This window comes from Toxotes jaculatrix, chromosome 1, assembly GCF_017976425.1.
Source record: "Toxotes jaculatrix isolate fToxJac2 chromosome 1, fToxJac2.pri, whole genome shotgun sequence".
NCBI lineage: Eukaryota > Metazoa > Chordata > Actinopteri > Toxotidae > Toxotes > Toxotes jaculatrix.
The window spans coordinates 1,092,595-1,113,225 of NC_054394.1; the positions used below are offsets into that span (position 1 = coordinate 1,092,595).

General features: G+C 41.1%; 2 protein-coding genes across 3 annotated transcripts in view; both read right to left on the reverse strand.

Annotated features, from left to right (window-relative positions):
- Positions 1 to 713: 713 nt before the first annotated feature.
- Positions 714 to 10,842, reverse strand: nadsyn1 (NAD synthetase 1). Its single transcript, XM_041048289.1, has 21 exons — positions 10,569 to 10,842; positions 9,114 to 9,174; positions 8,826 to 8,942; positions 8,418 to 8,471; positions 8,136 to 8,225; positions 6,580 to 6,631; positions 6,368 to 6,456; positions 6,162 to 6,279; positions 5,781 to 5,912; positions 5,593 to 5,664; positions 5,040 to 5,164; positions 4,905 to 4,953; positions 4,661 to 4,763; positions 4,106 to 4,274; positions 3,834 to 3,969; positions 3,508 to 3,614; positions 3,016 to 3,147; positions 2,818 to 2,887; positions 2,106 to 2,234; positions 1,744 to 1,920; positions 714 to 1,575 (listed from the first exon to the last, which is right to left on the reverse strand). The coding sequence occupies exons 1-21, from the start codon at positions 10,651 to 10,653 to the stop codon at positions 1,540 to 1,542; spliced, it is 2,103 nt and encodes a 700-aa protein (XP_040904223.1). The 5' UTR covers positions 10,654 to 10,842; the 3' UTR covers positions 714 to 1,539.
- Positions 10,843 to 11,986: 1,144 nt separating this feature from the next.
- Positions 11,987 to 20,631, reverse strand: part of dok4 (docking protein 4) — a 55,502-nt gene continuing 46,857 nt past the window's right edge. Inside the window, exons 7-10 of one of the 2 annotated variants that reach the window (XR_005893932.1) lie at positions 18,751 to 18,889; positions 17,743 to 17,860; positions 16,848 to 17,331; positions 11,990 to 15,966 (exon numbers count right to left, since the gene is read on the reverse strand). Coding sequence is in view for 1 of the 2 variants with exons in the window: in XM_041035396.1 (XP_040891330.1) it covers positions 17,186 to 17,331; positions 17,743 to 17,860; positions 18,751 to 18,889 (403 nt within the window). In the remaining variant the exon portion in view is untranslated. Of the gene's footprint in view, positions 17,332 to 17,742; positions 17,861 to 18,750; positions 18,890 to 20,631 lie in introns of both variants that reach the window. The other variant, XM_041035396.1, reaches the window with a different exon arrangement.

Consider the following 20,631-nt stretch of genomic DNA (forward strand, 5'->3'; position numbering starts at 1 on the left):
TACATTTACTCACACAGGTCACGTTGAGTCACGCTAACAGTGTCACGTTCATGTCTACAGGCTGGAGAAATGTCTTATATGAGACATTTTATTCAAAATGTTAATAAACTGTGTAATAGTTCTATTTCCTACATTTTCATGGTGTATTTGTGTGTATAAATAGTGCAACAACATTTTTAGTACAACCTTAAACTGTTAAAGTTTAAAGGTTATCACTAAAGATTTGGGAATCTTTATAGGCCGCTGTTGTTTTTCTTGTGTTTTGGGTTGATGCAGCTTTAAAGGAAAGTTTTAAACACAGGTAAAACGCATGCAGACAAAAACCAGGACATGGACACGAGAGGGTCCATGTAATCTGACATGGTAATACAGTACCTTGAAGCCTTCCTGAACAATCTTCAACAAATGAAACAAACATCTACCTGACATTGTAACCGGGGACTGTGTGAGAAGTCATACTGAAGCTGCATATTTGTCGAGTCAACAGTGAAGTGTGTGTATCCATAGAGAGGAAATGTTAATCACCTTAACCCAAAAAACACATACAGTGCTGGACTTTTCGCATTTACAACATGTAAGGATCAGCTTGGTTCTCCATGTAGGCAGAAAGGGGTTTAGAGGATTCAGTCTTAAAGGTCCACACATAACCCATATTAAACACACCCATATTTTCATCTCACATTCACACAGAATTTAAGACATTTTAAGGGAATTAGATTTTTAATTAGATGTTATGTTTTACCCAAGGGTAATTCAGTAACAGTATGTGTCAACATTTTTTCAAAGCTAACTTAATACAAGATTCACATTCTTTAATGTACATTGAAAGCGACTACAGAAGGGTTGGTATGGACAGAGTGAGTGATTATGAAAACTGTTTCAGACGTTCGTGCTCCCCTCAGGATGAACCTCTGATGCTGCAGTTTAATTTCTCCAACATTTCTCAAAGATGACATCACCATCAGCCTCAGCTCTACTTTGTGTTTAGAAGTAAATTTCACACTAAACTAACAAGATCATAACATTAACATGTTAACATGTTCATTGTGATCAAGTCAGAATTCAAGTATTTAGTTCAGAGAACCAGTGACGTGAATACAGCCAGAGAAAGCTGCTGACATGGCCATAAACAAAAAGGAAATCTCCTTTTTGCAGCTGTGCAACATGCAGTTAAATATACAACTGTGGTTTTGATATACTGTCATGTCACTAAAGTTCAAATTAGGGGCAAAGACATGATTTAAAGCTTTTCTGAACTGTTGTTAATGCTGTTGTGCATATATATTCACTATATCACATGCAGGATAAATAAGAGATCATTAAATCTGTCGCGTGTTTCCCCACAAATGGCTGTAGTTCTGCATTTCACATAAGGAAAGACTCGTGACTGGGAATGTAATCAACATGTAGTCAGCTGTCACAGACATGACAAGAGTATTTGGTTTTACTGAGCTGCAGAAAATCACCAAATGATAACTGATCTTTCTGATCTGTCCCACTTCTGATGGACTTTCACTGGACTCTGCAAACCTCAGGGTGTCAGTGCTTTGGGGCGTTTGCTGCCACCTGAGACACCTGTGGGAGGGAATAAAGAAAACAGCTTATTAAATCTGTTTATTTAGCCTACATCGTGTCATTTAACCACAATTATTCATTGTTTATTCCTTTATGTCTACATCATTGCCTTTTTCTCAGACTTTACTTTTAGTTTTCTGTCAAGCCAACCACTGTAACATGAGCTACCTGGTTGTCGATGCACCTGAACTGCCAGGTCCAGCGTGTGTTATAGAGGAAAGGTCGGAGGTCAAAGCGGTTGTCATCGGGGCTGTAGCTCTCAGCGTGGTAAGACGGCGTCACAGTGGTCATCTTGTGGCGGTTCACTGAGTACATCCTGAAGAAGTGCTTCACCTTGTGAGCCACCTGATCAGAGATGACAACACACTGTTATTACTGAGAATTTTTAGATAAAAAAAAATCATTACTTCTTCATTCTTTAACGGTGAACTCATGTTGTAACCAGGGAAAATAATGTTATTCAACATCTGGTTTTACACGCTCCCATAGCAGAGGACATGTAGAAAACAGTGTGAGGGGGTCCGACTGACCTCTGTGGGTGAGAGAACATCCTTCCACATGTGGATGAGTTTACAGAACATACTGAAGGGCCCACACTTGGAGATCTTCCTCAGACGCCCCATCACTGATAATTCTGGGTAGGTCATCCCCATGTCTGCCTAAGGAGGGAGGAGTGGTGGCGGTGGTTAGAGAGAGGTGGAAGGGATATATTTTTGGAGGAGAACTGAAGTGGTTTTAATATCACATGTGCCAGTCAGTGGTTTTAAACTTTTCCTGGTTTTTCACTGACGCCAGCTCCCTGTTACTTTTGTTATACTAATGATTGTTTTAGCTTCTGGAAAGGCAAAGGGAAACATGCTCCTACCGAGGCTCTGATAATGTCAGAGCAGTAACTCCTCCTGTACTGTACCGAGGCTGATTGAAGCAGTGTGTGTAATCACAGAGGACATGGACAAATATTTCATCAACCTCCCTAACCTGTCCTGTTATTACTCCCATCCAACTGGTGCTTAAGTGTCAGTGTTGCAGTTCAGACAACATTTCCTTCCACTCACAAAACTGAATCAGCAACTAGTAAAAATGTGTTTTTTTTTTTCTTTTTAACTTTTAAACTGATGTGCAGTAAGTTAGGTTTATGTAAAAAAGAAAAATCTTATTAATCCTAATAATCATAAGAGTAATAGCCGCTCACCAAGCTATAGCTGGAAGGCGGCTTGCTTGGGCCTTTTCACAGCATCTTACCTCATCTGTCTGCGACACCTGTCCGTCTGTGAGTGGCTCCAGTTCAGCCGTGGGTGGAGCAGCCAGGATTCTGCAGGAAAAGTTTTAACAAAACAAAAAAAGACCTAAACACACGAGGGTAAAATACCGGAACTAATTTCTGCCTCAGCCTTTTCATTCTCAGTAGTAAACAAGTATGTTACCAAACACTGTCCTTACCCTCTCAGAGCTGTGAGCTGGAACTGCTCAACACAGTAGAGCAGGAAGCTCTTCAGGTCTGTCTTGCTGATGCCTCCTATGGGGTTGATGTCAGCACTGGAGCAGTCATACTTGGTGAAATACCCTGTCAGACTGAGAATGAAGAGTGGGTTAGTGGGAGAAAGGTCAGGCTGCTACTATTCTCACAAAAATGTGGGCCGTCTGAAGAAAAAGAAGATTTATCTGTCACACTGGAAGAATATGGTCCTAAATTTCTGATTTTACTAGAATTCTGATGCAGTCCACCATCAGTGGACCGAGGACCCGGAATTTCACCGTGTTTCTACCATGACTGTAAACTTTCATGTCAAACACCCCAAAATCTCAGTGTGAAGAGGCCTCACAGAGTCTCATGGAGGCTGGGTTTCCTATGAAACAGCAGCAGTAGTAGGATTTATTTTAGAAAGAAATATCACAGACACATCTGTGGTGAGGTAATAGCTCCAGTAATACCTCTCATCTACGTTGGCTGAGCCCAGCACCAACAATCCACCTGGCCTGCCCCTGGCCCACAGACTCAGCTGGGCAAATAGGTAGGCCAGGACCATCCTGACCCGAGCCTGGGAACACACATGCAGGCACGCACGTACAGGAAGTGAGTATAAAAGCATCTGTGGTGCTGATAAAAAGTAGAAACTGCTCACACTTGTGTTACTGAAGCATCAGTGTGAAGACTGTGGTTAAACTGTCAGAACATGGCTGTGAAGTTAAAAACGCTGTGATGACACAGACCAAGAGCAAACAGGAAAGAAGAGGGTGGGAGGGAGTCCGAGTCTGACCTGGACGTTCTGCAGAGCCAGGTTTTCTCTGTGGCTTCCTCCGTTGGCACGAAACTGAGGCCACTTCCCCGTAACTGCCGAGAAGATACCCAGAATGCCTTTCACGGCCATGTCTATGTTTATATTCATGTGTGTGCTGCAAGGCAAGAGATACATGACAAAAGGTGAAAACAACATTTTCAGGATTATTGTCATTTGAAAATTTCAATTTTCTCGTAGAAATGTACAATCTCCTAAAAATAAAGCTGAAGTTCAAGCTGAACCCTGCCTACCTGCCGATCTGATTGGCCAGGTCCTTGGCCCTGCTGCATGTATCCTCTGAGGAGTTTTTGCTGGCCATGTAGCAGGTGGTGAAGATGCGACCACACAGCTCCTTTACATGTTGGGGACAATAAGAGTCATCACCAACCACCCTGCGAATATCCTCCAGTACCTGGCTGTCTGACAAATGGAAAGAGAGAAAGATAAAGGGAAGAGAGGAGGGAGGAGGGAGGAAGAGAAAAGTACAAAAGTAAACTCCTGTTCTGTTAAAGTGAACAGACAGAGTGAGGCAGACCACATGAAACCAAGATCCAGGGCTAGAAACTCAGAGAATGACGCTGGAGCAGTTATAACTCAACCCGTCCTGCTGTCTGTCCTGCTTCTTTACCACACTCACAGTTTCTAACATGCATCATTATTATTATTATCAACAGGAGGAAACACATTTGTGAAGGATTACTTCACCACATTTGGTGCTCTAGTGAGTATCTGGGACTCTCAGAATGTGTCAAGGTGTGGCTGTGAATCTGTGTATTTAAAAGGAAAACATAGTGAATCATACTCACTGCCGTCCTCTACAGCCTGGCAGAGCAGCGCACACATAGAGTGGACAATACAGGCAGTGGAGGAGCTGTCGACGCCTCCACTCAGAGGCAACAGAAAACCAGCCTGGACCACAAACCGAAAACCATCACCAACACCAAAAGTGAGTTCATCGTGTCAGAATCTAATTACACCCATAATTTCATGGAGTACAGCAGAATTGTTTTCAGTGTGTGTGTGTGTGTGTGTGTGTGTGTTCCTCCTCACCTGTCCACTTCTCCTCAGGTAGTCCCACAGCCAGCAGGCCGGCCCTAGACTGAACAACAAAGGTGTCAACCCCTTTTCAGTGGAGTTTTTCTAGGTAAAATATGTGTTTTGTACCAAATGAAATGTATTTTGTACCTGATCTCTTCCTCTGGTGTATGAAAGTGCCATGTTATTGGTTGGTGGGTAGGGAGGTAGAGATCATCACCAGTGGATAAAGAGAAGTCAACTTTGACCCTGTGGCAAGCTTTGGGTTCACTTTCCTACAGCAGAACAGCAAGTTTGACAGTAAGAGGAAACACACAGACAACGTGATACTTACGCACGTGAAAAAGGCAAAACTATCAGTGATGGGGAAACGGAGAAAAGTGCTTTCTGCTGCAAAAATCTCTTCTCATCTGTCACTTGTAACTGAGCTAAGTGTGACTGTTTAAGAGAACCAACTAAAACATGAAAGAAGGTTAGGAAAATAAACCTTAATATAAACGTTAATTCATTCAATTGTTAACTTTAGTTCACTAACTGATTTTTTTTTGGGCAACCTGGGGTCAGCAGGGTGAAAACACATCATATCATGTATTAACATGAGGCCAGTGAACTGTGTGTGTATATTACACATCCAGCTGCAGTGCAGAGGAGATTATGCAGGTTCACAGGTTATTACAAAGGCTGGAGGGTGGCACGGTCTCACCATGTGTGGCTGGCATAGTTCTCCTCTGTAGCTACGCACATCCTCAAGGTCAACGGTGGCTGTAATCACCTCCTACAACACACACACGCGCACACACACACAGAGATCAACTATCTACCAACTACACACAGACTAATGTGCAGGTACCTTCTGAGCTGGGTTTGGGGTCTTTTCATGTCCATACGTACCACATCATTAAGGGAAAACTGTGCTCCCTGTGCCACCATGTCTCCGTTGATGGCCACCATGGCACAGCCGTCGTAGTAAACGCGGTCTCCATCGCAGCCCCTCTGGTTGGCGTACAGGTAGATACCTCCACTCTGGAACAACACCAACAATTCACTGAGAGCAGCACTGAGTTTACTTTCCGTCAGTGGTACAACACTGCCCTCTGGTGCGCTCTGCTTTGCATTCCCTGTGTTTGACCAGATGGGTAACAAAAAACATAAAGTGAACTGGACCACATCAGGAAATATATGAAATTGCCATTTTTTTTCTAAGTGTATTTGAGACCTTGTGAAATGCATCTTTACCAACTACTGCTTTTACGTGAACACGTAACAGTGTACCTTGGTGGTGGCTGATTTGATGAGGTTGACTCTTTGGTCAGCTTTGCGGAGTTCGTGGTGGCTCGCAGATGAATTAGTGAAGATTTCAACCCCATCCAGGCCCATCTCAATATGAGGGCTTAGCAAAAGAGACAGCATTCAGTCCTCTGGAGTTAGAAAACACAGAAAACCGCAAATTGTACCCATGCAGTCCTGTGCTGCTCTACCTTCTGGGGCTCCAGAGCTCTGCGCATATCTCACTGCCAATACAGGTGTCCTTTGTGGACAGCACACAGTCACCGAATGGGACTGTATCCTGATGAACACACACACACACACACAAGAAAACAATGGGAATTAAAAACAATGGCGCCCTATCTGTACTGTGGAAAATAAATAAAGTCTTCGCCCCAACACAGGTGATGTCAAGATTGTTTACCTGCCTTGTTACCTCCTGGATCATTCTGGGCAGGAAATATTCCTCCACCTTCCTTGAGGAAACAAACAAAAAGACAGTTACTTTTACTACCAAACATACAGTTTCTGAAAGTGAAACAATATCACACAAGTGATAAAAGAAAAGTAGCTTCGCTCAAAAACTACGATGATGAGGAGATTTCACCTAAAAAGTTAGTTAACAAGTCACATCATGTAAATAAAACAGCTTTAAAACTGTTTTTTCAGCATGGTGTCCCATTGCTTCCAGTCTTTGTGCTGTGCTAAGCTTAACTTACTGTGTCTCTGTTCTGGACACAACCACATGACACTGATCTCGACCTTCTCTTCTGACCATGAGTTTATATCCCCAAAATATCAGTGTTCTTTTAAAGCACCACTCTGCTCGGAATACACATCAAAATGAGCTCCCCGCACATCATGTGGGGATCGACTCTGCCTGTAAAACCAGTGAGGTACTCTTTGGTTCTAGAGGTCTGAAAAATGACCCTGGTGACAGATGCTTCAATGTTTTAACAGATATCCTTTAATACCTCTACAGAGCCTTTTCTAGTTTGGAGTTTGTATTTTTAGGTATGTGCATGTCCAATAAGGACACGCAAGTCCCTCTGTAAATTTCCCCTAAAAATGAACTGTTTGTCAAACATCTGCACATTTATTAATACTTGTATTAATCTGTTTTTATCACCAGATGGAGATTCAGGTAAAATCAAAACTTCATTTTCAAACTGCAGTGATGTGGTTTCAGATCAGTCTGATCAGTTGCGGTGTCCAATCACCAGCGGTTTTCTAATATGATGTATCTGTTCAAAGACTTCAGTGATGGCTGGTCTCGTGCATCCTCAGAGATCCCTCCTTGATCCTTGAGGAGTGTGTGGGAAAAATTTCCAGGTCAGGTGAGGAGCGATCAAATAAAGGAAGTGAGGTGTAACCCAAAAGGTTGTGTGTCCCTCAACCAAACTGACTGGTTGACAGAGGCAGGTTCAAGACAGATGTGTTAATGCTAAACCCAAAATACAGAGACGTATAACATCTCCAAAACACCTGTGTTGTTTGCTTACGTGAAGATAGAAAACCAGCCTGTAAAAGAACATTTACCAGGCAAATGCAATCAAGCTGCATTATGGGAAATGTCAGGATTTCTCAACATCTGTGGGAGAAATTTCAGCCATCTGTCTCTTGCAAGTCCTCCAACTTCTTGAGAGAGCAACCAGATGAAATTGCTGGAGAACCCATTCACTGAAAACAGGCTTGTCTGATTTAAGTAGTTCAGTTAATAGAGAGAAAAATGTAAAAAAAAAAACAAAAACAAAAAAAACCCAAATCAAAATCAAGTAAAACATTCCTTACACATGAAAGTAATAGATATTTATTAAATAATATAAAATACATAAAATATAATACATTTTACCATAACTTTTGGTCCCCCACTGTAAAGTTAGTATATCAGTGGGTGTCCTCATAAAGATAGAAACACATAGTGATAAGAAGGGCTTCATATAGGTTTCAAATACGAGTGATTTCTGAGAGATGGCCAACCTTAACTGATTCCAGGGTGAGAACCAACGCATCTCTCTGTAGTTCCCACTGTTGGCCATCAGCATTTTAGGTCTGATCAGCAGAATCTTTCTACAGGAAGAAAAGAAACACACTGAGTGATTAAAATCTTAATCTCGAGGAAAAGAGGACATTTCCATCTGTAGTTGTCTGTATGCTCTAAGTGAACATGTTTAAAGATTCTGCCCTGTCTGCTTGCAGGAATGTATAAAACAGAAAAATACAGCAAGTCATTTATGAGAGGGGACTGCTGTGCAGACGTACCTGTTGAGGAACAGGACCCTACAGTTGTAGCGCACATTATGATGCATGATGGGCCTGAGGGGAACAGAATCCAACACAGTTACCAGATGGGACTTACAGCTGTACAAGGTGAGATTCATTAGGTAAAAACACACTCGTCCCATCAGTTTAAATTCTGAAGTGGGGGCTGCAAATGTGAAGAGATTCCCCTGTTCTCTAAAGCAGAAAACCAGTCATCCCATTCTCACCACAGATAGAGACTGATTTACATTTTTAACTCTGAATTAAATCTCACCTTTCATGATTTTTTTGGGATATTAAAGCCCTCTGACATGAACTAAACTTTCAAATAATCACTTATCTCCTGCTGTCACTACATGTTGCCACTGTTGCCACAGACTGGTCTGAGTGTTTGAAGGTGATACACACATGCCCACGTCACAGATGATATCCTCAGTGATGGGAGACTCCAGAAGCTTCCTTAGGACCTGAAAGCTGTGGAGCAACGTGTCTGACTCATAGAAGTGGTCTGCACAGCCGTACCCGCTGCAAAAGTGCACTCAATTAGAAAAGAGATGGCAGGTGAAAGAGGTAAAGATGAAGATCTAAACTCTTATATTGTATTTTGGACCAAGACTATTCAGATAACCATACTATAAAATTTTAATGTGAGGATGTACTCATCTTGGAAACTAATCAATGCTTTTCCCATCATACCATATCTCCAACTCTGGGCCCAGTCTGTATTTGGCTCCATGACTTTTAGCAATGTCAATACCTGCAGAGAAACACATAGATGGGATTATTATTCTCACAGACTTGTGAGCCACAGATAAAACAAAGTATCAAAGCAGCAAAAGCAGACATATCTTGACTTTTAATCCATTGTATAGGTGAGATTCTGAGCAACATCATCAGTGAGACACAGGAGGCAGAAAACAGAGCTCAGAGGGCCGAATTTACTATTATGTCTAATGATTTGGTCAGAGAATTTTATGTGGTGCAGTGCTGAAAGATGGCGACATTTATTTTTACAAAATTCAGTGAGGGATAAACACCGGCTTTAAGCTCACTCTGTTACTGTGTGTTATGGCCGTTAAAGGAAATGTGCAGACATTTGTCAGGCTCTGTGATCAGTGTGTTGGCAACAGCTGTGCGAACTGATGACTTTATTGGAAAATGCATCATCTTCTTCAGCTGCTTCATATTCATTTCTTTGTGTTCTCCTGCCTTCTCCTGTTCTACTTCTTCCATGTTGTTTGCTTTCCTGTTGTTATAATGGATAATTTAGCATCTGGCTAAGGGGACAACTGCTAATAACACGAAAGCAACAAAAATATGGAGGACAGTGAAGCACATCAGTCCACAAAACATGCACGCAAATGGGACCTGAAACAGTGACCTCCTGTGTGGCAGGTAAAAGCTTTCAGCAGCATGACTTTGTGCCTAATGTAAAATATTGTGCAGGTAACTTGCGGCACATTTAGTTTATCTGTGTGCACTGTTTGAAGTAAATCTGAAGTGAAAAATGTCAGTAGGCAGGCTATAAAACTTTAAAATGTATTTATTTTGAGTGTATTGTGATGCACAGTATTATCCCACAATGCAAATCACAAAGGAGAGAGAGGGCAGCTGGAAGAAATCAAAAGCATGGAAAACAGCAAAACAGCTTCACTTGTACAAAACTGTATAAAATTATATAAAACAATTATTTATGTTGATTTCTTGTATGCTAACATCAGGAACAATAAAGATTAGCATATAGTATATAATGTATACAGTTATTACGTAGAAGAACCAATTTTAAAAATCTGTTGTTTAGTTTTATTTATGATAATGTGCCATATTTTACAAGGTGGTCATTTAAAAATCTTAAGTGTAACTTGCTGTCAAATAAATGTAATGGAGTAATATTTCTAGACCTAGAAACCACTAACGGAGGCGGTGCTAATGTACTGAATCTCTGCGTGTGTTTAGCTAAAGGTCATGTTACATGTTGTGACCCTCCAAACTGCAAAGCCTTTTAAAATGTAACACAACTCAACTGAACCATTATTCATGCACGTCTGTTAACACTTCAATTCAAATGCTTTAGCTGACTGTCAGTGGCGTATTAATGTACAGCTGACAGAGTTTCAGAGACACAGCGGTTGTTACAGTCCCACCACTTACTTTTCAGTATTCTGTCCAAGTTGCCTTCAAAGTCCAGAGCCCACTGATTCAATGAGCACGTCGCGAGAGTCACCTTTCTTCCCATTTTCTTGACGGTCTGAGGCTAAAACAGTGAGCACGTACACAAACCAGGCGGGTAATGCTAATGACATGTGATATAACTGGTACAGGTCCAGATATTTACTGTGGCTACAGTTATATATGTGTTAGCCGCTTTAACAGAGGAGTTAACTGTACGACTGTACCATAGACTGTACAAGGGACTGTACACTTCTTCGTCTACTTCTTCGTCTGCTTCTTCTTCTTCTTCGTCTCCTTCTTCTATGCTTCTGGCAGACTAGGGAACCTTAGTGCATTACTGCCTCCCACCGGTGTAATAACGTCATTGCTGGAACCTACATCTTGTGACATCTGTGGTTTTGAGGAAGCGTATTACAGAGTAGGCAATGATGCATCAAGATATGTTGTACAGACTCAAGGACCCCTCAGTATTTTAACTTGTAATCTTCTTCTCCTGTTGCTGTTCTTGGACACAGCTTAGCTGCTGTATGTGTGAACAGAATAAATGTTTTGACAATCAGTGGCTCTCATCAGTGGCAACTCAGAAGGTCCAAGTGCTGGTTCTGAAGTAAAGCATCCCCTATGACTGGTTAGTATTAATACTGATGCCTCTGTGCGTAGACATCATGTTACTGTGACAGCTGGCGAAGGTTGATCTTTAGCTAGTTAAACCCCCAGCTCCAGAGGTACACAAAATAAGTCTGGGGGGTCCTGAGATGATTTATGGGAGGACAAAGAAGAAAAACAAAAGGTCCGTTTCAAATCTTTGATTTCTTGTCAAATACTGGATGAATTTAGCCTTTTTGGGTTTTGAATAGTTGTTTATATAAAAACCATCTGAAAAAGAGAATTTTAAAGGGAACATTTTTCTTTTATCTGTTGGTGGACAAAACATTGTATTTTATAAGCTTATCATATGTTTTTCAATTAAGAATGCCAAGAGACTAGTAACTATGGCTGTCAAATGAATGTACTTACTACATGAACTTGAAATGTATATGTTTTATGAAAAGCATAAAGTAGGACAACATTGAAATACTGATGTAAAGCAACAACTACCTAAAGTTGTACTTAAGAACAATACTTGAGTGAGTATCTTTAGTTTTAAAAGTGTTTAAGTGGCAGGTTTAGTTTGAAACTAACTTGATCCAAGTAGAAGTTTGTTGACTTTAGATGCAAACTTGTTAGCAAAACTTGTTAATATTCCCCCTTTTAGCTCTTTGTTACTATAAAAATATTGATTATTGCAGCTTTAAATTCATAATCATTGTTTTGTGTCAAATCCAATGTACTGGCAGGAGAAAAGAGATGATTATTATTAATGCAGCACCTTATACATGCAGTATGTGCAAATGTATTTATTATTTACAATGCATTACTAAGCAAAGCATTAGCAAAAGCACATTCCTCATAAGGGATTGACATCATAATGGAGACTGACACAATTAAGTAATAGACTTTATTTTTCTCCAAAACATGCATGTGATGTAGACAGTGTAAATGGGTGAAAACAACTTTTTGTCATCAGTTACAAAGCTAAGGGGAGGTCATAGCCATTGGTGAGAGCTGACACTGTCATTGTGATTACACTACAGTCACAAAAACACACTACAACCATCTGGTGCTTTCAAACCAAGCTGGAGAAAAACTGTCAGTGCTGTCATTTCCCATCCTGTCTCCATCAATCATCTCTGCCACTTAGCACTTTGTTGTGTCACTTATATGACCAGAGGGGTGTTTCACAAAGCACCATCACTAGCTGCTCAGTGAATCCAGCACATTTTCATAAAATTCTGTCTCTGGGAGGATTGGTTGGACCACCACTTTTGGTCCAGTCTGAAACATCTCAATAACTACTTGATGGACTGCCGTGAAACATTCATGGTCCCCAGATGAGAGAAGTTATTGACTTTAGTGTTATCCTGACTTTTTATGTAGCGCAACCTACAGGTCAAATTTTCACTCATTCACAGAAATGGCTTTAAATCTATGAATTGGCACAAAGTTTGGTTTAGATAGTCATAGTCCCCAGAGAGGGAGGTGATCCTCTCTAGTGCCTCTAATAGGTTGAACTTAGTGGGTGAAATATCTTTACAACCATTGCAGGGATTGCATTAAAATTTAGTAGACATTCATGTTTATATCATAACTGTGGTAATCTGTGTCTGCTCGAGCTATCATCAGATCAAAATCTGAATTTGTCCACTACTTCAACTGTGTTAGCACGTTAACACACTAAAACAAACGGAAAACAATAACTGCTAAATATCAACTTGCTAACATTGTTGTGTGACAGCATACTGACACAGCTCCAAGCACCTCTGTGTTCTTAGTCTTAGATTCTAGCGTTGGTTTGCTTTGGGATATTTTGTTATTTAATTAAATCAAAGGTAATATGTTTGACCCAGTGCTATGGCTTTAGTGAAATTAACACTTAAACCATTGAAACACACGCCCAAAAGTACTAACATTAAAATACTATAGAGACAATCAATCTGAATCAGTGCCTCCACCATATGAATGTTATTGTGTAACTTGTTGAAACCAAGTAAAGTAGTATATTAAAGTTGTCTTTCAAATATCACACAATCTCACATCTTTACATTTGGCGTGAAGTAATGCAGTCTGTGCTTGATGTTTCAGGTCTGTCTTTCAAAGTAATGCAGAAGCATTTGATTTCATTAGCTCTGTGTTGCCTTAATGGAACAGCTTAACACTGGTTCAGTTTGTCACACTCATCTGAGCCAGGTTTTTCATGAAATGCCCTGCTTTTCTGAGCATTCTTTATGAAACACCCCTCTGAGGGATTCCTCCTGCTAGAGTTTCTTTCCAAAACAAACAAACAAACACAAAAAACAGCAGCGTGGAACAGGCATGAACAGAGAGGATGTGACTGTGATTAATCTAAGGCCAAAAAAGATTCACACTGTGAGAGGCGACGGTGCAGAAGACAGGATGGTGAATGTGTTCTTGTTGTTCACTGAGGTGCAGATTTATGTGTAAAGAGCCACGCTGGCAAAGTGTGGACAGGCTACCATCTGCTTGTTCAACATTACAAGGTACAAAAACACGCCGAGTGACTGCATTTTAAATCAACACATGTTCCAATAATCCCTCACATCACACTCTTTCTCGCTCTCTCTCTCTCACACACACACACACGCGAAATAAATAGCACTATGTACAAGACTCTCTCAAGAGGGCAGCAAACGCAGGTCGTACATTATGTAAAGTACACAAAAACACATCTATACACAACACATAACTTACATCATGTAAACAGGCAACAAAATGCTTAGCCCTGTCATGTTCAGATAATGTAAAAACCATAAACCATGAAATGCAGGTTGCTGCACAAGGATTCCAGCATTGATCAAGCTACAGTTTATCAGACCCAGAGACATACCAGATACCAGGTGTTTCCTAACAATGTAAAGGTGGTCATGGTGTTCCCCGATGTCACACAGCTGTGATGAAATCTCCACAGTCACATCAACAGTCTTACAACATAATCAAAAGGCAGAAATCAAGGTATGATCTCCCATGAGCCCCGCAGAGAAAAACGTGATCCAACCTTCCTTGTTCTGGCAGCCTGTTCTTCCTGGCATGCTAATAATCTCTCTCCCACCCCTACCTCACCCCTAATGTCCCAACAAGAGAACAGCAAAGTTTTTCTTTTATCAAACAAAGTGTAATAGAAGGCAAAGGCAGTATGTAGCAAAGTCAGGCTGTCTTGAGTAAAGACAACATAATCTTCTTTGTGTCTTTCTTCATTGACAGCCTACTTAGATAGTCAGACAATAGACACCTTTGGGTGATCCCAAGGCCAGTGGTGGGAAGCAGGGCAGGTGGGAGGGAAGTTTAAGGTTATGATGGTAAGACTTGGAAACAATTACCCTAAGAACCATTCATGCTGGAGTGCCACGAGGAAATTTTGGCAGATATGTATTAGAGTTTGACCCATACCAGGGTCAGACATAGATCTGGTCCTGTGCCCTCCCCTGATCATGATACACTTTAACAATAGCAGAGTTGATCAGTACTGCTTTTATGGGAAGACTTTGACCTTCAAAGATGCAACACGACATTGTGAATGAGGACGTTACTGAGGGATAATTCTGGTTTCTTACCATCTGGGTCTTACTTTTATACTTGTAGACATGTTTAATGTTTTAGCATTTTCTCCTTGTACCTAAAATAATGAATGGTATAGCGGAATACAGTAAAAGTGCAAAAACCCAGTGTTTAGATGATCAGACAGGTTGTCTGACATGGCAGAAGTTCAACCAGGTTATCTAAACCACATTGTTTGGAGGTAAAACTGAAAGGAAAACCATCTGAATCCCTGCTAACAATTCCTCACTTGACAGGAAAACTCTATGTAGACAACTAAAGTAGAGTTTTAATTGGGCCTGATGTCACATATCATGTACACAATTTTGGGCTCCTTCAGTGCGCATGTAGGGCCCCTGCTAGTGTTGCTCAGTTGTGACTTTGGGGCAGAAATGAAGCCTAACTCTGTGGGAGGAAGAGATACCCTTGTTCCATTTCCACCTCAGCCCTTTAGAAGGTTTGTGCACTCTGAATCTGTTTCCCTATTTTTCTCCAGTGTGTCAAAGGAGAATTACTCGTTTCATTAATCAGGGGTTTGTCAATCTAGTAAGTAAACTGCACTGAAGAGGTCAAATATAAAGACACTGAATATCAGTTATGGGAAGGTTCAGTTGTAATGTATGATCAGTACGGGTTTTCAAAAATCCACATCTGTTGAACTCTTGAAGCCACTCTTCTAACCACTGAATAACCTAAGAAAATAACAGGGTTGTACAAATACAGCTCAACAGAAGCATGTAGCTGCTGGGAGGAGTAAGACAATGCATCCCAGAGAAAGTCAGAAGTTCTAAGGGTGAAGATCCAGTTCAGTACAGGAGCCAATCCATAAAAATCAATCCGATCACAGTTTGATTTCACAGTTCAGAGTGATTCAGAGCCTCGGCACAGCAAACTGATCCAGAAAAGTCACGTCAGTTCTCAGTAAAATCAAAGGCATCGATCCAGATGCAGCCAAACAGTGAAATTATCAAGTGATGTTCACACAACTGTGTCAGCTGGCACTGGTACACTGGAAAGTTTCCACTTGTGAATTCTAGGTGCCAGTGTATTTCCAATGATAGCACAGTCCATGTGGTGCTATTAAGGCACCATGCAGCAATGGTCCACACAGTGTTTAACACACTGGGCCTTGTTGACGTTAATCCACTGGCAGCCATGTGACACTTGCGAACGCTCTGGGTGAGAAACTCACGCCAGACCATCAGATCCAGCATTGGTAGTCCTACTGCATACACAAATCAAAAAAAAAAAATGTTGGAAATTTGAGTAAAATTTGGCATTTTATCGATTCTGCCCTAAAAAAAACTACCAAATACAGCCAGATAGCTGGGTAACAAGGTTTGTCTGTAAATGCCTTAATATGCTTCAAACTAGTTTCTATGATGTGTCATCAAATACACTGTTAAAATGTTTATACCCATACTGAATGTCCACGTTCAAAGGTGGGATGAAAAACCTGCTATATCTTAATGAGGTAAATGACACAAACAAGGATAACAATGCATACTTTCAGACAGTCTCTCCTTTGGTCTTTGTGTTGCACTAGGTGTCACACATGAAAACTTATAAAAATAACTTGGCTTTAAATGCATTTCTTTCAAAGAAATTCCAACTTTCCCTTTAACAAGAACCAAGTTAATTATTCAAAATTTCTGGGCTTGTGTAATAAAGCGTTACCAGATTTAAAAATTGCTATATTTATACATTCACTACAGTGACATCTGTGTACATGTCTTCCTAAGAAATTTGTGGGTGCCTTCAAATAAGGAAAATCTGCCAAGATAATCTAGTTTTACCAATAATAGATAGGGACTCCACCGTTAGTTTTGACACCAATGAGGTTGAAAATGCATATTCATGTTCATATTCATATTCATATGTGAAACTATCAGTTGCATCTTATGCTGCCAGACATCTACTATGTAAAATCATAATTTCAATAAAAAAACCTGTGGTATAAATTCAGGTGAAAAATTACCCACAAACTACGCATGAAAGTTTTTCGCCCTGCCTTTGAGAGTATCCATTCAGAACGGGCATACTTAGATGCTTAGATGCAAAATATCCTCGGTGGTTTAAAGCATACTGAGAGCTTTCAGTTCTTACTTTGATCATCAGGTGATATACTGTATATACCAATCTGCCTGAGTGTGGGAAACGTCAAATATCCCCCGTCGACTGTGGAACTGTGGGAGCTGCAGTGATGTAAGGAAGCCCAGTCTCCTTGCAGTCTTTAGCAGAATTCTGTTTTTTCTTCCTGCTTTCTGCATTCAAGATGGCCGGTCAGCCAGTGCTCGTCCCGCCACCAACATGTCCTATGAGGTGTAATGTTGGGCTGTAATACAAATAAAACCAGGGAGAGTGTGTGTGAACTGTGTGCCTGCATGCTGGCTATGTGTGTTTCTGCATCCTTTTCAGCGTCCACATCTTGTTGTGTATGTTTGTCACTGTCCAGGGTAGGTGGGGTAGTGTGTTGGGGAGTGTGTGTGTATGTGCAGTTGGGACTGTGCACGTGTGTTTGCCAGGGGCAGCGTGGCGTGGTGCTCAGGAGGCAGGCGAGTGGACAGTAGGTCGTCTTCTGAAGCGTCACCTAAAGATGGAGCAGATACAGTTGAAACAAAATCAGGTGAAACAAAAGGACCTTTTTCATTATCACATCATGGGTAAGAATCACCCATTAATCTAAGTACAAAGTCTGCTTCAGTTTCATTCAAAGGTTGTATATAAGTCTCTATTTAAATCGACCAGAAGAAAATAATTATATTAACTGAAAGAATAAAACAACTTACATAAAAGGATTTATTCTGATTTGTTTTGTACAACTTCAGCTCTAGACATATTGGTATTTGGAGTTAGGACTTTATGTGCAGGTACAATAACAACGGACGAGTGGGGAAATCACACATCATGATCATTCACTATATTTATGGGATACAATATAATGCTTACATGAGAAAAAAAAACCCCACAAAAATTGTCTAAATGCTGGTGTGTGGCCTACCAGTGCCAGGATCCATGCCGGTCTGGTTTCCGGTGATGTGGTGCCAGTAGGCAGATCGGGGCAGGATGGCAGTGGGGGTGCAGGGGTAGGAGCCAGGTTCTGAACCCTTAGACATCAACTGGGAGTCAAATATACACATCATCAGTGATTTAACAAAAGGGTACATTAGTAGATCAGTAATGTGAAGAGGGCATCACAATTAAAGTCTACAAAGATTTCTGTGATTGTGTTATTACAGGGAGTGTAAGAGTCAGGCCTCTAGGTTCATTGGTATGAAGCTGCTCAGCTAGATGAAATGTTGTCACTCATGGCAGGGGGGGGGGGGGGCTGCATCATCAGTGACATTACCCACCCAGGTCATCATTTACCTACACTGTTACAATAAGGACAGTATTACTGCAGTATCATTTCTTTATTTGAGAATATATTCACCCCCCAGTCAGACCATATACTTCCCAGGAACTACAAATTGCTAATAACATGTGTGCTGACTATGTTCTTGTAAAAAGCAAAAGCATTTCACTGCATTGAAGGGTAATCCTTCCAATCATGCCCAATCAGGCCTTAGATGAAAAACCGCTGTTGGGTCATTGTTGACCACTCCAAACATCACCTGATGAATGCAATATGAATACTCACTCCCCTTTTAGCTCAGGTTTGGCCTCCACCAACTCCCAAAGAAACAATCTCTGGCTTTTTGGCTGATGATATTTCACTATATTCAGCAGCTACATGATAACTTTTTCAGTTTGCTGTTTTGGTGCTGTACATCATCCATAGTAATTATGAATTACCATTACCAACCTCTGTAAGCACCTTCCAAATTACACATAATTTAAGTTTTAAGACAAGATACATTTTTCTCTTCAAGATTACATTTTGCAGAGAATCAAATTTCCCCAAAACAAGTGACAACACAGTGAACATGAGCCTGCAAGTTGCATTGTCTTGCACTGGACAATAACAATAAACCTGAATATAAAAGCTTGAAATTAGCCAGGCTCTCACCCTGCTGTTTTTCTCCATCTCCAGCAGGACCTTCTTGTGGTGCTCGGCAATGGCCAGTGTGGAGGAGTGAACCCTCTGGTAGATCTGCTCTCCCTCTCTGGTCTGGAAGGTGTAAAGGCCTTCACCGCTGTCACACATCCTACACACAACAGCAACTCAGCATGAAACTGGAGTACAGAACAGCATGGGCTCACACTCTGGCAAGTACAGTATAGTGGAGGATTTTACTTCACAGTCTAGAGACACACACAGTGATGCAGTAAGGCCTCCCTCACTGTGTCTACATGGTTCCTCCTTCTCATACGACACCAAACAGAACCTGCTCGCATGGGAACTGGATGTATTCCTCTGGGGGGAGGTGGGGTAATAATTATAGTCACAGTCATTTTTTGTGAACTCATGTTGGTTTTTTTTAATCAACTCAGAGTAAATTCAGTGTGACTTTTGTGTGAAAATGGAGGCAATCAACAATGTGTTTGCTAATATGAACATCAGAGCATTAAAGTACAGGCCTATTTGGGAACCTAGAAAAAACTAAAGCCATCATGAGAGCAAGAAACTGTAAAAGCTACAAGGATTTTATTGGAGGTTCATTCTGGATGGACATTTGTGTTTCACCTCTGTGTTCAGATCTGAAGGAGTTATGACTCTGAGAAGGCTCCAGCTGTGTTTGCCTATCTGTAAAAGTCACAGCATGCCACTGACACATACACACATACACACACATATACTATTATCTGCATGCTGACCCAATCATAGCTTGTCACGTTTTATCAAAGAGGAGGAGATAAGAAGGTCTGGCCCAGCATTGATTCATCGTCTAATCTATTCAATCAATCTCTTCATGGGGCTCAGCCCAACACAATCAACCCGTTTGTGCGTGTGTGTGTGTATGAATGACAGAGAGATATCCTTGGACTGACCGTAAGCTGATAAACAAGAGTATACACACACACCAACACACTGCAGTTGTGAGTTCTGACATCAGAAGTGAGTGATTCATCTTATAGGCTATGTCCGTCACTAATGTACACTGATCAACACACTGTCACACTGTCACACTGTCAAAATTCGTCACAGTCAGCGAATCAGAAGTCCACGTGGTCCACACTGTGAATCCTTTTTCAGCGCTTACAGATAAAATGCATTCAAAAACTCTTTCAAAACAGAGTGATGGCAGGTTTCATGGATTTCTACAGCAGCCATGTCGACATATATTTAAAATCTTAGCAGAATATTTACTAACATGGGTCAAGGAAGACAGGTTGATGGGGAAAGAGGAGAGAGGGAAAATCACTGGAGGACAGAAAAGGAGAGGAAGACCAAGAGCGGTGGTCTCCAGTGAGGTAAGGGCCACAAGCACTGACCATGCTGTAAACCATGGTCTCTCTTTGAGAGAGGCCACTTTGAGGTGCAACCAAATCTGCAACAGTTGCATCGATTGTATGAATTTTCCAGAAAAACAACAGGTGAGACGTGCATCCTTTAATGATAACTGAATCACATTACCGTACACAGCAGTATGCTTACATTTTTACCTGTACTGCCATTTTGAAATGTATCAATTGTTTGATGTTTTACAGCAGGATCCAAAAGCTGTCTCTCACAGGAAGAAGAGGCAGATACTTTCAGATGTGCAGGGAATTGCCATTGTTGACATGATGTTGATGAAACAATACAATAAAACTGCAGGACAGAGTTTTGGCAGCCAGTATCATTTTTGGCAATGTGAATACAATCTGCACAACGGCAAGTACCAGAGTCCCAGGGAAACATAAAATAAAAATGAGGCAGCTGTTCACTGTACCCTCTGAGAGAAACAGTGAACATGTGAAAGAACTCTGGTATCAATATGTCCAGGTATGGAAGAGATGCATCACC